Below are 18,177 nucleotides of genomic sequence, written 5' to 3' on the forward strand. Positions count from 1 at the left end.
ATGACCACTGGCACGCTGGAGAAGTGTGCTCGTCACTAATGAATTCCGGTTTCAGATGTACCGGCAGAGGGCGTTGTGTGGGCGAGTGGTTTGCTGATGTCAACGTGCCCCATGGTGGCGTTTGGGTTATGGTATGGGCAGGCATAAGCTACGGACAATGAACACAATTGCATTTTATCGATGGCAACTTGAATACAGAGATACCGTGACGAGATTCTGAGGCCCATTGTAGTGCCATTCACGGCCCCATGTAGAAAGGATCTGTACACAATTCCTGGAAGCTGAAAATGTCCCAGTTCTTCCATGGCCTGCATATTCACCAGATATGTCACCCATTGAGTATGTTTGGGATACTCTGGATTGACGTGTACGACAGCATGTTCCAGTTCCTGCCAATATCCAGCAACTTCACACAGCCATTGAAGAGGAGTGGGACAACATTCCACAGGCCACAATCAACAATCTGATCAACTTTATGAGAAGGAGATGTCACACTGCATGACGCAAATGGTGGTCACACCAGATACTGACTGGTTTTCCGATGCACGACCCCTACCTTTATTTTAAGGCATCTGTGACCAACAGATGCATACCTGTATTCCCAGTCATGTGAAATCTATAGATTAGGGCCTAATTTATTTATTTCAATTGACTGATTTCCTTATATGAACTGTAACTCAGTAAAATCTTTGAAATTGTTGCATGTTGCGTTTATATTTTTGTTCAGTGTGTGTTTTGAGAGGAGAAGTTCGCCTTCCCTGGGTGACTTGCTGTTTCACTTCCTTGTCGTTCAAAATAGAGATGTAGAACCTGCAGTCAAGAATTTTGGCGAGTACTGCAATGAATGTCTAAATACAGTATCAGTGTCAGTGTGTTAGCTTCAATACTGTTCGTGTGGCATTCTATTGAGCTGCATGTTGCTAGCTCACGTTACACTGACCAACTTATAGGCTATTGACATGACTGCGTTTCACTGACAAACTTACCAACATATACTGTAGGTTGGCTGCCAGATTGACCGACAAACAAACAAAATTGCAACTCATAACCACACAAGCAAATTGCAAATGAGTGGCAGTGGGGTTGTCACTTCTCCCTGGCGACAGCTGAAGTTTGTGTGTGGTGTGTGTGTGTGTGTTTGGGGAGAGGGGGGGGACATGGGCTGAGGGTTCCAGCACCTGGTCCATCTTTCTGTGTGTTTCTTCATCTTCCTGTCCAGTGAGAGCTGGGTGTTGACAAGCCCACTCTTTCCTCAACAAGGGTAAAGTGCTGCTAAATTAAAAATCACGTCTGTACCTGCAAAAATATTCTGATCCCTCTGCCTCACAGACCAGTCCAGGCCAACTGGTGTTGGAAGGGAGGGACCTTGACAAATTCATTGTGGTGGTCAGAGAATTGGATAGAGAAATATATGCTGAAATGGATGTAATGAACTGCAGTGAGTGGTAACCCTATCTGTTGGTAAATACATTGGGGTAAAACCATTAGAATTCATATTTTTTTGACAGCATTTTTTTTTTTTTTCATACTCGTTTGCCCATGGAAGAAATGGTCAATATGTGACTTTTTGGATCTGAAACATTCCAGAGATAAAGGTGTTCAAAGTTGATCCATTTTGCATACCCCACCATACCATGAAACATCCATGTCTTCATCACTGGAAAGGATACACGGTTGAGTTTGATATCATTTAAAAGTTTACAAACAGGGTATAGAAATATACTTCTCCCATGGGCAAAGAAACTCAAAAGGGGTGATGATATTTATTAATAGTAATTTCGATCCGAATGTGCAAATTGTCCAAATGGATACGCAAGGTAGATGGATTATTTTAAATATGTTATTGGACCATAAACAGATATGGCTCATTAACCTTAACGGACCAAATAATGATGATCCACACTTCTTTGACAATATATATAATAAATTATCAACCCTGCAAGCAATTCAAGACAATATTATTATGGTGGGGGATTATAATACTGTTTTAAATAGCTCAATGGACCGTAAAGGAAATCACACCACAAACAATCACCCTCATGCTCTTAAGGAAATCGTGAATGTCATGGATACATTAGAACTAGTAGATATATGGAGGCTTAAATATCCTGATCTAGTGAGATATACATGGCGGAGACTCAAATCAAGCTAGTCGTCTTGACTTCTTTCTTATGTCATTCTCGATGACACCAAAAGTTTTTAAAAAAGTGTTGATAGGGGACAGAATGCGGTCGGACCATCATTTAATTGGCATATACATTACTCTTACTGAATTTCCACGTGGGCGAGGATATTGGAAATGTAATCAAAGCCTATTGGATGATAATTTATTTTTAACTAGGACAAAGGAATTTATAACAGATTTTTTACAACATAACATAGGTACAGCAAATCCCCTTATTGTATGGGACGCCTTTAAATGTGCCTTTAGAGGCCATGCAATTCAGTACTCATCTCGAAAACAAAAGCAATTTAGGTCAAAAGAGTTTATACTAACAAAGGAAATAGAAGGTCTAACAGAACAGATAGATGGCAATAAAAACTAATATAGAGGCTCAGAATAAATTAGAGGAACAACTAAAAGAAATGGAGAAACATATTCAAGAAAGATCAAGTGTAATATATTATAAAAATAAAGCAAACTGGATGGAATATGGGAAAAAATGCACCAAATTCTTTTTTAATTTTCAACATAGGAATGCTACCAAAAAGAATTTAATGAAACTGGTTACAATTGACGGAGTCACCCATGATTCACCAAATGATATTTTGAAGGAGGAAACAAAGTACTTTAAGCATATGTTTTCATTTCAGTCGCCTCCATCTCCTCTAACTGAAGCTAATTGTAGAGATTTTTTTTCTATTGATAATGTAAAATTAACAGCCATACAGAAAGACTCATGTGAAGGTGAAATTACAGAGGAGGAACTTCTGGATGCAATTAAAGACTTTAAGTCCGGGAAAACTCCAGGGTTGGATGGCATACCAGTCGAGGTATACCAAACCTTTTTTGATATACTAAAAGGACCGTTATTAGCATGTTTTAACCACTCCTATGTAAATGGTAGATTATCAGATACTCAAGAAGAAGGTCTGATTTCATTATTACTGAAACAGGATACAAGTGGAAAATCTAAAGATCCAGTCCATTTAAAAAATTGGAGGCCCCTTACACTTCAGTGTTGTAATGCAAAAATTCTAGCAAAATGTATAGCGCATAGAATTAAAAAAGTATTGTCGGACATTATTCATTCTACTCAGACAGGTTTTTTACATGGAAGATACATTGGAGATAATATAAGGAAGTACTGGAAACAATAGAACACTCTGGAAAATCAGGGAATCCAGGCCTGCTATTCATAGCAGACTTTGAAAAGGCATTTGATAAAGTACGACTGGGGTTTATTTATAAATGCCTGGAGCATTTCAATTTTGGAGAATCGCTTATAAATATGGGTCAAAATCATGTATAGTAACCCTAGGTGTAAAATAGTACATAATGGCTATTTCTCCGAAAGTTTTAAACTGTCAAGAGGAGTGAAACAAGGTTGTCCACTATCGGCATATCTATTTATTATGGCCATCGAGATGTTAGCTATTGAAATCAGATCCAACAATAATATCAAGGGATTAGAAATCCAGGGCTTAAAAACAAAGGTGTCATTGTACGCTGATGATTTATGTTTTCTTTACCTAGAATCCCTCCACAGCCTCATAGAGGATCTAGATACATTTTCTAACCTCTCTGGATTACAACCAAATTATGACAAATGTACTATATTACGTATTGGATCACTAAAAAATACAATTTTTACATTACCATGTAGTTTACCAATAAAATGGTCTGATGGTGATGTGGATATACTCGGAATACATATCCCAAAGGAAATAAATGATCTCACTCCAATACATTTTAATAGAAAGTTAGCAAACATAGATAAGATCTTGCTACCATGGAAAGGTAAATACCTGTCAATTTATGGAAATATCACCCTGATTAACTCTTTAGTATTATCCCAGTTTACCTATTTGCTTATGGTCTTGCCTACGCCTAGCGAACAGTTTTTTAAATTATATGGAGAAAATAATATTCCATTTTATTTGGAACGGCAAGCCAGACAAAATGAAACGGGCCTATTTATATAATGAATATGAATTCGGAGGACAGAAATTATTAAATATTAAAGCATTAGACCTATCACTAAAAGCTTCAGTCATACAAAAGTTATACTTAAATCCGAACTGGTTCTCTGGCAAATTAGTAAGATTGTCTCACCCAATGTTCAAGAATGGCCTTTTTCCCTTTATTCAGATTACAACCTATCACTTTCAGTTATTTGAAAAGGAAATCATCTCCCAAATATCACTATTTCTAAAACAAGCCATAGAAAGTTGGTTTCAATTTCAATGTAATCCTCCAGAAACGACAGAACAAATAATGCAACAAATATCGTGGTTAAACTCAAATATACTAATTGACAAAAAAACTATTTTTTTTGACAAAATGTTTAAAAAAGGTATAATCTTCGTAAATGATATCATCGGTAGGACTTGTGGAGTTATGTCGCACATGCAGCTAACAAAAACATATGGAAATGTCTGCTCTATCCAAAATTACAACCAAATAATTGCAGCCTTAACACAAAAATGGAAGAGGAAAGTGGAAGGGGGAGAAAGTAAGGAACTTGTCTGTCGGCCTTGCATTAAAGAACAGAATTGGTTAAAGAAAACTGTGATAAATAAAAAAGCATACCAGTTTCATTTAAGGACCAAAGGATTGACAGCCGTCCCATATAGATTGCAAAATAGTTGGGAAGAGATTTTTGACGTACCGATCCCATGGCATAGTGTTTATGAACTGATACGCAAAACTTTGAATCTTTCAATTTAAATTATTATATACAATTCTTGCTACCAATAGAATGTTATTTATATGGGTGATACAATCTTCCCAGCTCTGCAGATTTTGCTGCGAAGAGACAGAATCATTAGATCATTTGTTTTGGTACTGTCCATTTGTAGCTTGTTTTTTGACACAGGTCCAGGAATGGCTAAAGGATTGCAATATTTACCTGGAGCTAACCTTGCAGATAGCATTACTGGGTGATCTGAAAAGAAATAGTCAATCGATCAATAATATAATAATACTTTTAAATAGAAATCCTATATGGATGGTGTTAAGAGATAGATGGGTGGTGTTGAATGGAGTTGAAAGATGGGACTAATAACAACTAACAACAACTAATAACAAGATAACTAATAATGTAAGCATACGGTGTCCATAATAAGTATATAGGTTGTAGGTTGGGAGCTTTTGTGAAAGAGCACAGTTAGAAAGATATGGCATATAGAAGCAAATCGGATGGACATCATGAAAATGATCGGAGAGGTTGAGAGTAGAAAAAGTTCAGGAGAAAAAACAAACAAAATATAATTATTGTAAAATTGACTGTGTCCATAAAATGTATATAGTAAGTATGGAAGTAGAGGCCTAAGCATTGTTGTTCACTAGTTTACTCCAATTAGGGAAAGGGTGGTGGGGTTGGAAAGTAATAAAGGGGAATATTTTTTTTTTAAAGGATATATATATATATATATATATATATATATATATATATATATATATATATATATACATACATACATACAGTGGGGAGAACAAGTATTTGATACACTGCCGATTTTGCAGGTTTTCCTACTTACAAAGCATGTAGAGGTCTGTCATTTTTATCATAGGTACACTTCAACTGTGAGAGACGGAATCTAAAACAAAAATCCAGAAAATCACACTGTATGATTTTTAAGTAATTAATTTGCATTTTATTGCATGACATACGTATTTGATCACCTACCAACCAGTAAGAATTCCGGCTCTCACAGACCTGTTAGTTTTTCTTTAAGAAGCCCTCCTGTTCTCCACTCATTACCTGTATTAACTGCACCCGTTTGAACTCGTTACCTGTATAAAAGACACCTGTCCACACATTCAAACAGATCCAACCTCTCCACAATGGCCAAGACCAGAGAGCTGTGTACATCAGGGATAAAATTGTAGACCTGCACAAGGCTGGGGTGGGCTACAGGACAATATGCAAGCAGCTTGGTGAGAAGGCAACAACTGTTGGCGCAATTATTAGAAAATGGAAGAAGTTCAAGATGACGGTCAATCATCCTCGGTCTGGGGCTCCATGCAAGATCTCACCTCGTGGGGCATCAATGATCATGAGGAAGGTGAGGGATCAGCCCAGAACTACACGGCAGGACCTGGTCAATGACCTGAAGAGAGCTGGGACCACAGTCTCAAAGAAAACCATTAGTAACACACTACGCCGTCATGGATTAAAATCCTACAGCGCACGCAAGGTCCCCCTGCTCAAGCCAGCGCATGTCCAGGCCCGTCTGAAGTTTGCCAATGACCATCTGGATGATCCAGAGGAGGAATGGGAGAAGGTCATGTGGTCTGATGAGACAAAAATAGAGCTTTTTGGTCTAAACTCCACTCGCCGTGTTTGGAGGAAGAAGAAAGATGAGTACAACCCCAAGAACACCATCCCAACCGTGAAGCATGGAGGTGGAAACATCATTCTTTGGGGATGCTTTTCTGCAAAGGGGACAGGACGACTGCACCGTATTGAGGGGAGGATGGATGGGGCCATGTATCGCGAGATCTTGGCCAACAACCTCCTTCCCTAAGTAAGAGCATTGAAGATGGGTCGTGGCTGGGTCTTCCAGCATGACAACGACCCGAAACACACAGCCAGGGCAACTAAGGAGTGGCTCCGTAAGAAGCATCTCAAGGTCCTGGAGTGGCCTAGCCAGTCTCCAGACCTGAACCCAATAGAAAATATTTGGAGGGAGCTGAAAGTCCGTATTGCCCAGCGACAGCCCCAAAACCTGAAGGATCTGGAGAAGGTCTGTATGGAGGAGTGGGCCAAAATCCCTGCTGCAGTGTGTGCAAACCTGGTCAAGACCTACAGGAAACGTATGATCTCTGTAATTGCAAACAAAGGTTTCTGTACCAAATATTAAGTTCTGCTTTTCTGATGTATCAAATACTTATGTCATGCGATAAAATGCAAATTAATTACTTAAAAATCATACAATGTGATTTTCTGGATTTTTGTTTTAGATTCCGTCGCTCACAGTTGAAGTGTACCTATGATAAAAATTACAGACCTCTACATGCTTTGTAAGTAGGAAAACCTGCAAAATCGGCAGTGTATCAAATACTTGTTCTTGTATGTATGTATGTATGTATGTATGTATGTATGTATGTATGTATGTATGTATGCATGTATGTATGTATGTATATATATTAGGGGTGTAACGATCCATCTACTACATCGATGTATCGATTTATATTCCTATGATCCAACTACATCGATCTGTGCTCGGCGAGTTGGCCTTTTGGACATCGTTTTAAAATGTAATAAATCGATTGTATCGATACTAGGAAATAACCCATTGGATTTAAGCACGTCAGACTTTATATGGATGTTTTTTCTTAGCACTTTTAATGATAAAGGCTTTAAACATTACTCGATTCAGTCTGCCTATCCGTGACGTCATCGCCCCGCACCAGCAGCAGCACAAAGGCGCAAAGACAACAAAACATAGCATGGCGGACGACAGAGGAGAAGCCGACGAGCGAGAAATTATCAAGCCACCATTGCGGTCCTTACAAGAAACAGGAATCTAGGAAACTTCACCTGCACTGTCCAGTATCCAGGTATTTATTTCAGTCACACTGGTTGAATTTTTGGCTAAAAGGTTACTGAATCGATTTCAAGTCACTGAATCGTTTCGGATCGTATCGTTCTAAATGAACCAATATCGTCCTTGAATCGTATCGACAACCACGAATCGTGATACAAATCGAATCGTTGTTAAAACGAATCGTTACACCCCTAATATATATATATATATATATATACACAAATAAAACATGGGGGATTGGAAGTGATGCAGACAATTACATTGATGGAAGTTACAATCTATCTGCAATATTAAGCTGATCTAAACCCTAATTATTATTTATTTTTTTATAAAAATAAACCTGGGTATAGAAAATGGGTAAACTTTGAGCACCTTTATCTCTGGAATGTTGTGGCATTCAGGTCCAAAACGTCACTTTCTGAGCACTTTGGAGTCGTGGCTGAACAAAGACATGGATATTATACATTTAGCTGGTTTTTCTATGCATCGTCAAGGTTAAGGGGGAGGTGTGTGTCTCTTTGTTAACAACAGCTGGTGCGCGATCTCTAATGTTAAGGAAGTCTCGAGGTTCTGCTCGCCTGAGTTAGAATACCTCATGATACGCTGTAGACTATACTATTTACCAAGAGAGTTTTCATCTATATTTTTCATAGCCGTCTATTTACCACCACAAACCGATGCTGCCACTAAGACCGCACTCAACGAGCTGCATATATGCCCATAAGCAAACAAGAACATGCACATCCAGATGTGGCGCTCCTAGTGGCCGGTGATGTTAATGCAAGGAAACTGAAATCCGTCTTACCTCATTTTTACCAGCATGTCACCTATGCAACTAGAGCTGAAATAACTCTAGATCACCTTTACTCTACACACAGAAATGCATACAAATCTCTCCCTCAACCTCCATTTGGCAAATCTGACCATAACTCTATCTTCCTGAATCCTGCTTACAAGAAAAACTCAAACAGGAAGTAACAGTACCAATACGTAAGTGGTACGATGAAGCGGATGCTAAGCTACTAGACTGTTTCGCAAGCACAGACTGGAATATGTTCTGGGATTCATCCGATAACATTGAGGAGTTTGCCACATCAGTCACCGGCTTCATTATTAAGTGCATCGATGACGTCATCCCCAAAGTGACCGTACGTACATATCCCAACCAGAAGCCATTACATGCAACATCCACACTGAGCTCAAGGCTATAGCTTCCGCTTTCAAGGAGCGGGACACTAATCCGGACGCTTATAAGAAATCCCGCTACGACCTTCGACGTGTCATCAAACAGTCAAAACGACAATACAGGACTAAGATCGAATCCTACTACACTGGCTCTGACGCTCGTCGGATGTGGCAGGGCTTGCAAACTATCATAGATTATAAAGGGAAACCCAGCAGAGAGCTGCCCAATGACGCAAGCCTACCAGACGAGCTAAATTCCTTCTAAACTCACTTCGAGGCAAGCAACACAACCATGTATGAGAGCACCAGCTGGTCCAGACAACTGTGTGATCTCGCTCTCCGTAGCCGATGTGAGTAAGACCTTTAAACTAGGGCTGCGCGGTATACCGTATTTTACGATATACCAGTATTGATGCACGTACCGGTTTGGGTTTTTACTTTATCTTATATAACGGTATTTGAATATTTGATTTGTTAAATGTGATATGCCGTGTGTAACATCCACTTTTACGGTTTACTCTACTTGAGTCATCTCTCTCCACTCTCTCTCTCTCTCTCCATGCCGCTTTCCACACAGACCTAGCCCTGCCCTGTCACTCAAGGAGCGCATTTGTTGTTCCTTGACCACGAGACACTTGCGTTCAGTCTGCATGGTCAATGCAGCACCTGCAACAATGTTGATGACAACGATGCTGTTTTCACTTTGCTTCTTAATATAAATCCACTAGTATTCTATAATTACACTATTAGTTTGTGTTTTTTACATATGCAAACATCTAGTTTGTCTTTTCTTAGCAAGTTGGGCCTAAATCTTGTCAACCGCTAATGCTAATTGCTAGTTAGCTAGCTAGCTAATAAAAGTGCCCACCATTATATTCTAACTATAGAATTAGAGTTTTGCTCTAAATCACAAGTCAAATCTTAATTGCAACATTTGGTTAAAAATAAGGCCTAAATTGTTTGCCCATATCATGCAGCCCTATGTTGCAGTGTGGAAATGATCTCAAATGAGTGCATTAAAAAATGCAGAACTTGATGAAAATCCTGAAAATTAGTTGAATTGAACAGTATAAAGCAATCAGAATGTAGAAAGACCCATTGAAATCACGTATAATGTATGTTTTGCCACCCTAGGGTCACGCACTACTCATAAAACAAAATGTAGATCTTGTATTATTCAAAAACATAAAATACCTTCAATTTCTTTTTAAATACTGTGATAGGATATTGTGGCCATATCGCCCAGCCCTACTTTAAACAGGTTAACATTGACGGATTACCAGGATGCCTACTCAGAGCATGCGCTGACAGGCTGGCAAGACCCTTCACTGACATTTTCAACCTCTCCCAGACCCAGTCTCTAATACCTAAATGTTTCAAGCAAACCACCATAGTCCCTGTGCCCAAGAACGCCAAGGTAACCTGTCTAAATGACTGTCAAATCACATTTTATTTGTCACATGCGCTGAAAACAACAGGTGTAGACCTTACACTGAAATGCTTACTTACAAGCCCTTAACCAACAATGCTGTTTTAAGAAAGAATACCAAAAAACAAAAATCACAAAAAAATACTATATAAAATAAAAGTAACAAATAATGAAAGAGCAGCTGTAAAAATAACAATAGCGAGGCTATATACAGGGGGTACCGGTACCGAGTCAATGTGCGGGGGCACAGGTTAGTCGAGGTAATTGAGGTAATATGTACATATAGGTAGAGTTATTAAAGTGACTATGCATAGATAATAAACAGAGAGTAGCAGCAGCGTAAAAGAGGGGTGGGGGGCAATTGTCTGGGTAGCCATTTGATTAGATGTTCAGGAGTCTTATGGCTTGGGGGTAGAAGCTGTTTAGAAGCCTCTTGGACCTAGACTTGGCGCTCCGGTATCGCTTGCCGTGCGGTAGCAGAGAGAGCAGTCTATGACTAGGGTGGCTGGAGTCTTTGACAATTTTTAGGGCCTTCCTCTGACACCGCTTGGTATAGAGGTCCTGGATGGCAGGAAGCTTGGCCCCAGTGATGTACTGGGCCATACGCACTACCCTCTGTAGTGCCTTGCGGTCGGAGGCCGAGCAGTTGCCATACCAGGCAGTGATGCAACCAGTCTGGATGCTCTCGATGGTGCAGCTGTAGAACCTTTTGAGGATCTGAGGACCCATCACCTCGCCACTCTGTAGCCATGTAATGCTTTGAAAATCTGGTCATGGTTCACATGAAGATCATCAAAGACCCACTTCAATTCGTATACCGGCCCAACAGATCCACAGATGACGCAATCTATATTGCACACCACACTGCTCACCTGGACAAGAGGAACACCTACATGAGAATGCTGTTCATTGACTATAGCTCAGCGTTCAAAACCATAATGCCCTCCAAACTAATCACTAAACTCAGGACCCTGGCATTGAACACCTCCCTCTACAACTGGATCCTAAACTTCCTGACGGGCCGCCCCCAGGTGGTGAGGGTAGGCAACAACACATCTGCCATGCTGACCCTCAACACAGGGGCCCCTCAGGGGTGCATGCTTAGTCCCCTCCTGTACTCCATGTTCACCCGCGACTGCGTGGTCGTGCACGACTCCAACACCATCATTAAGTTTGCTGACGACACAACGGTGGTTGGTCTGATCACCAACAATGACGAGACAGACTATAAGGATGAGGTCAGTGACCTGGTAGTGTGATGCCAGGACAACAACCTCTCACTCAATGTCAGCAAGACAAAGAAGCTGATCGTGGACTACAGGAAACGGAGGTCCGAGCATACCCCCATCCACATTGACTGGGCTGTAGTGGAGCGGGTCGAGAGCTTCAAGTTCCTCGGTGTCCACATCACTAAGGAATTATCATGGTCCACACACACCAACACAGTTGTGAAGAAGGCACGACAACGCCTCTTCCCCTCAGGAGGCTGAAAATATATGGCATCCGACTGCAAGGCGCTACAGAGGGTAGTCCGTACGGCCCAGTACATCACTGGGGCTGAGCTCCCTGCCATCCAAGTCTGGAACCAACAGGACCATGAACAGCTTCTACCCTCAAGCCATAAGACTGTTAAATAGTGAAACAGTTAACCAATAGTTACCCAGACTATTTGCATTGATGTTTTTTTATCAAAAGGGGTGCTGTCAAAAAGTGAATGAATTCCATTGGAAATAGATTGGTGTGGGCTAGCCTACTTCAAAATGGCCCTAGGCTACTGTATACAGCTTAACCTTGTCCCCAGGTTCAATTGATAGAGAGAGAGCCGGCTGGAGGACGAGATTACACACAGCCAGGACTACTTATTGTCACAATAATTAGGCTTATTTCCCAACAAGGCTATCCAATATTCTAACCAAGCAGTGTTCCTCTTTTAACTAGGAACATCAACCACTAGCTGTTGACCTCTATTTTTTTTGTGGATTTTTTTAGACTAACATTTAACACAAAGGAAAAGCGCAGATGCTTGTTCAATAGGCCTAAACTGATTTAAAACTCCCTATGATAGAATAACCTACTGAGAGTAGTGGAGGAAGAGTAAAAAAAATAGGTGAGGAACATTTTATACTAAGTCAAATACAATAGCCACAATTCTCATTGCATCCTCAGCATCCAGTCAATTCACTCAACATCCTGTTTTTCTTCCTGTGCTCATTGGACATCACCACAACGTCATTCCTGTACGAAATAGGCTAAACATTATGCAAAACAACCCTCACAACACTTTGCCTGAATCTCTCACAGAGAAGCAGGACGTTACATGATTTCTACACATTTTGGACGAGCTCTAAATTGTTAGGAAATGTTCATTATTCTATAAGATAAACAATGTATGGTATTTGTAGTGGATTTTGTTTACTAACCACTGATAAAGAGCCTCTGAGTGGAGTGACAACATCAAATTGGACAGCACAGCAGCATCATTCTTAAATCGCAGGTTGACAGTCGGTTCATTTCCCCAAAATGAACAGCAGTGTGAGGTTGTAACTAGGGGACCCAACCACAGTTCAGATGTGGAAGCAGTGTGTATCTGGTCATCTGTTCTTCTACTCTTGTCAAAACTCATTCCAGAAGGCAATTGAAGGGAAGCACCTCTAGAATCTAAAACCATGACCACAGAGAAATTCTTATCCCCTCTGTCATGACTCTTCAGAAGCATGCAGCCAGACAGACACAGGAAGTCAATCAACAACACTAAACCACCACAATTAGGTGTGCAAAAGGATGCACACACTGAACTACACCACATTGTAACCATCTTCTGATATTTTATAGCAGAAAGAGACTTGATTGTTGTGCAAATCCCATGTCATACACATTTTACCTTGGCATATCATCAGGAGATTTGCATGCCCACATTTAAACTGAGACTAAGAGACAATGGCTTGTCTGAAACTGAACATGTTACTTCAATTGACAACCACATGAAATACATTGTGGCAGCACTTTGACAGGAAATCATATTTGAAATGGTTATTCCTGCAAAATCAAAACACCCCTATCTTGGAATAGCTGCATCATGATCAAATAATGCAAAGACTTGCATGACTCATGCAAGGACTCAGCAGATAGCTTGATGGTTTATTTTACAACCAATGAACCAGCAGTACATTTGACACTGTAGTTGATAATGTTGACTTCATAGGGGGAAGACACCGCTTGTAACAACACTGTCAACAGCTGAACTGTCATAACTAGCTAACGTTAGTTTAGTTAACCTAATCTCATGCTTAAATTTGAGCTCAGTGCTAGCTTCATAAACCAACACATCAACCATGTTACTGATCAACGGTGGGTAGCTAGTAGCTAGCCAAGCCATACATCATCCAGGCAGAATACTTGTCAAGTATTAACATGGCTAATAGATCTAGCTATTACTTGCTAGTTAGCAAGTAAGCTAACAAGTAATAGCTGATAGCTAGATCTATTAGCCATGTTAATACTTGACTAGTATTCCGCCTGGATGATGTATGGTTTGGCTAGCTACCCACCATTGATCAGTAACGTTAAGTGACTTACCTGGGACACTGCAATCCGCGCAAACCTCACTATTCCTTAATCGTTTTGACATCCTTTGCAGAGAAAAAAAAGGCCTTTAAAAAAAGTCAAGGGAATTGATGAGTGTTTATATACTCATTTGATAGCTGGGAAGAATTTATCAAAGCGAATTACATATGACCTGTTGTTTTAAAAAGACAGAGCAGTTGATTGGAGAGGAGCAAAATAGTTTCCTCTTCAATCTTAGTTTCTTGCTCCAACCAAGCTACCGCTAGCTAGCTTGCACACAACAAGCAGCTGCGATTGTCAGGAAGGAAACTCTCTTGCCACTAGTTGTGTGTAGCCGGGTCTTCACTAGTTACTCCAGCCACAAAGTCATAAACCCCGCCTATTTCTCAAATGTATCTTCTTAAAATCTGATTTTAAACCAAAACCTAACCCTAACCTCAATTGAAGACCCAAAAACACGTTTTTGTTTTCATGAATTTTTATGATATAGTCGATTTTATTGGCTGTGGTAACTAGTTAAAACCCCGTAGCCGAGCGGTCCATGCCATCTGGAATCCTTGGGACGTCTAGGATCCCGGACAGCACAAACCGTAGCCGAGCCAGCTCGTGAAAGTACTTCTATTCAGAATGGAATTACGAAATATATCAATGGACAGCAGTAACACTACATAAAACGTATTTTGTAGATTAGTCAATTGGCAGTCGCCTACAATGTAAAATGGTCAGCCAAACGACTGTTTAATTTAAAAAGTAGCTGGTTGAGTGTGCCAAAATTTGTGCGCTAACTAGTACCAAAGATGGTGGATAAATGAAGATAGTTCACTCAGGCCGTTTACCATTGAAAAAATGGTCAATTCCGGTCTACTTAACTCGGCGTGTCTCCCATAGTCACCAATGTAATAGCAACTGGGTCTAGTCTATATGTTCATTGAACCAGAAAAAAACAGCGAGTGGGGTGTCTCGCTTCCTCTTCCGTCTCTACTAGTACTAGTAGAGACGGAAGAGGATGCGAAACATCCTACTCCCTCATGTTTTCTGTTTCAATGGAAGTCCTCTGTAGCTCAGAAGGTAGAGCACGGCGCTTGTAACGCCAGGGTAGTGGGTTCGATCATAAATGTATGCACGCATGACTGTAAGTCGCTTTGGATAAAACCGTCTGCAAAATGGAATATTTAAGTAGACCAGTCCCCGTTGCTATCACATTGGTGTCTATGGGAGAGCCACCCGTTAAGTACACCGGAAGTGATCTTTTTTTCAACGTTAAACGACCGGAGTAAATTATCTTCAATTATCCACAATCTTTGTTGTAGCTAGTTGTTCAGTGGTCATGGCTAGAAAGGGATCACATTTTTGTCAAATTAACTTCAGATTTGACGTTATGTAGCATGTAAGGATAATTAACGTGGCAGGTTAGGAGAATTAGGTTAAAGTTAAGAGTTAGGGTTAGCTATACTGAACAAAAATATAAACGCAACATGTAAAGTGTTGGTCCCATGTTTCATGAGCTGAAATAAAAGATCCCAGAAACTTTCCAAATGTGCACAAAAAGGGTATTTCTCAAAAATGTTGTGCACAAATTTGTTTACATCCCTGTTAGTGAGCATTTCTCCTTTGCCAAGATAATCCATCCACCTGACATGTGTGGCAAATCAAGAAGCTGATTAAACAGCATGATCATTACACAGGTGCACCTTGTGCTGGGTACAGTAAAAGGCTACTCTAAAATGTGCAGTTTTGTCAGACAACACAATGCCACAGATGTCTCAAGTTGAGGGAGCGTGCAATAGGCATGCTGACTGCAGGAATGTCCACCAGAGATGTTGCCAGATAATTTAATGTTCATTTCTCTACCATAAACCACCTCCAATGTTGTTTTAGAGAATTTGGCAGTATATCCAACCGGCCTCACAACTGAAGACCACTTGTAACCACGCCAGCCCAGGACCTACACATCCAGGTTCTTCACCTCTGGGATCGTCTGAGACCAGCCACCCTGACAGCTGATGAAATTGAAGAGTGTTTCTGTCTGTAGTAAATCCCTTTCAGTGGGGGAAAACTCATTCTGATTGGCTGGGCCTGGCTCCGGAGTGGGTGCCAAGTCATGTGAAATCCATAGATTAGGGCCTAATTTATTTATTTATATTGACTGATTTCCTTAGTTCAACTGTAACTCAGTAAAACGTTGAAATTGTTGCGTTTATATTTTTGTTCAGTATAAAAGGCAAAGAAAGAAAAAACTTTTGACGTTCATTTGACAAAAGCTGGATCCCTTCTAGCAATGACCTTGGTAAGTGGTTGTTGTTGTTGTTGTTGTTGTGGTAAAGGGAAGCGTCGCATGGTAAATCAATAACAACACGAATTGTTGTCATTGATTTGCAATTTAATTGCGCAAATATGCACTACTTAAAGTACATTTCTATATTTACAATACTTAAATTATATGTACGAAAAAGTATTTGTATTGGCAGAAATTAGTAAAGCCTCGCTGAGAGACGCTGATTTCTTTCACAGCGCTAGCTAGTTGGTGGCTGAAGGTGGAGGAAAAACGATGTCTAACAGACAGCTGTGGGATAAGGAGACGTATACTTGGATGGCGGAGGAGGAATGGAAGGAAAAAGAGAGGCAGAGAGAGAGGGAGGAAGAATGTGAGCTTGAGGCGGGGAAAGGGGAGAAGGTTTGGTAAAGAAGAATGGTAGGAAATGTAAGCAAAGTGAGCTGAATACAGGAGGAGAAATGGAAGTGAATGAGGGTGAAGTATCGGAGGTGGTAGGTGTGGTAGTACTCGGAGCCAGAGGCTTTCACAGAGGGTCAGGATGAAGATGAGTCCGTGACAGTAGGAGTGAAGTTTTTGGAAAAATTGGACCCTTGCCTTTTGGCTGATCCATTTGTGGTTTCAAGATGGGTGAAAAAAGCGTTGGGTGTAGTGGAATCGGTGAGGGTAATCAGAAGTGGTCTAGTGATAATTGTTTGTGTTTCTGTTGGGCAGAGGGAGAAGGCGCTCAGAGTTAAACAAATGGGGGAAATAATTGTGAATTGTTTCGCTCTCAAGAAAAGGGCGCCATTGAAAGGAGTGATTACTGGGGTAGCAGTAAATGTAAAAGTGGACCAACTGAAGATTCCCGGTGTTTGTGATGCTCGTTGTTTGGTGCGACGCACACCGGATGGCGAGAGTGAGGAAACAGAAGAGTCATTGTCTGTTCTTTTGAGTTTTGAAGTTGTCTTTGCCAGACAAAGTGAAGTTAGGATATATAAGTTATCCTGTATGAGCTTATGTGCCGAATACATTACATTACGATGTTACAGGTGTCACATTTATGGGCATGTGGCAGCAGTATGTAGGAGGGAGGTTCCAAGGTGTGCAGAAGGGCATAAAACAAAGGAATGTGTAGCATTGGGGAAAGTAGTGGTAGGGGTGGCCATGGGGTTGGGGATCAGAAATGTCCCGTGCGAGAGAAGCAGGTTGAGGTTTCCAGGGTAAGAGTAGTGAAGAAGTTGTCACATGCTGAGGCAGTGAAGAAAGTAGAGGAAAAGGTGTCAAGGGTGGGGGGGGAGTGGGAGTGGTGAGAGTAGTAGGTTTTTACCAGTACAGAGTGATAGGCCAGCAAGTGATATGTTTCAGTAAGATTGGATTTTTATTGTTTATAGCAATGGTTATTAATTGTACTGCAGGGATGGAACGTAAGTCGAAGAAAATTGAGGTTGTGGTGGCAGCTGCAGAGAGGTATTTGGGTGTACGAGACTTGACATCAGAAGAGTTATAGGGATTGTTAAGTGGTGATGTCCCATCATTTCAGGTTGAGGATATGAGGTGGGAATGAATATATTTAAATAGTGGGGAAGGGTGGTGTTAATTATTAATAATAATTTTGAATTTGTGAGTGTAGTGTTAGATGGTAGGGTATTTCTTTATTTTATTTTTCAAGCAAAATATAAGGGAGTTGTACTCCAGTCTAGTAGGTGGCGGTAATGCAACAAAGTGGATGCCAACCGCCGTTAAAACTCATTGAAGAAGAAGTAAAGCCTCGCTTCCCCCGCCCATAGCGTAACATGGTAACGTCATTGCTTGGAGAAAAAAAAATCTTTTTTCGGGAGGCGGAATTTGTTATTTGCTAATATTGAACTTAAAAACGTGTCTTTTATTTAAGAAATATATACAAATAATAATATTTATTCATAAATATAGTCCTATATTGGTCTTTATCCTCAAATAGTTTATTTCAAACACCCGTACCACAATGGTCTCAACGTGACACTTCCTTGTTTTTCGAAAAGTTTTATTTGGT

At 40.4% G+C, this 18,177-nt stretch overlaps 1 protein-coding gene across 4 annotated transcripts in view; it reads right to left on the reverse strand.

Annotated features, from left to right (window-relative positions):
• LOC311144792 (ARF GTPase-activating protein GIT2-like) overlaps window positions 1-14,216 on the reverse strand; it is a 35,307-nt gene extending 21,091 nt beyond the window's left edge. For 3 of the 4 annotated variants that reach the window (XM_084180924.1, XM_084180923.1, XM_084180921.1), the window contains exon 1: window positions 13,907-14,216. In XM_084180924.1, coding sequence (XP_084037050.1) covers window positions 13,907-13,958 — 52 coding nt within the window. In that variant the 5' untranslated portion in view covers window positions 13,959-14,216. The remainder of the gene's footprint in view (window positions 1-13,906) is intronic. The other variant, XM_084180922.1, reaches the window with a different exon arrangement.
• Between the last annotated feature and the right edge of the window lie 3,961 nt (window positions 14,217-18,177).

The sequence above is a fragment of the Coregonus lavaretus genome, assembly GCF_964263955.1.
Source record: "Coregonus lavaretus genome assembly, chromosome: 17".
NCBI classification, from domain to species: domain Eukaryota; kingdom Metazoa; phylum Chordata; class Actinopteri; order Salmoniformes; family Salmonidae; genus Coregonus; species Coregonus lavaretus.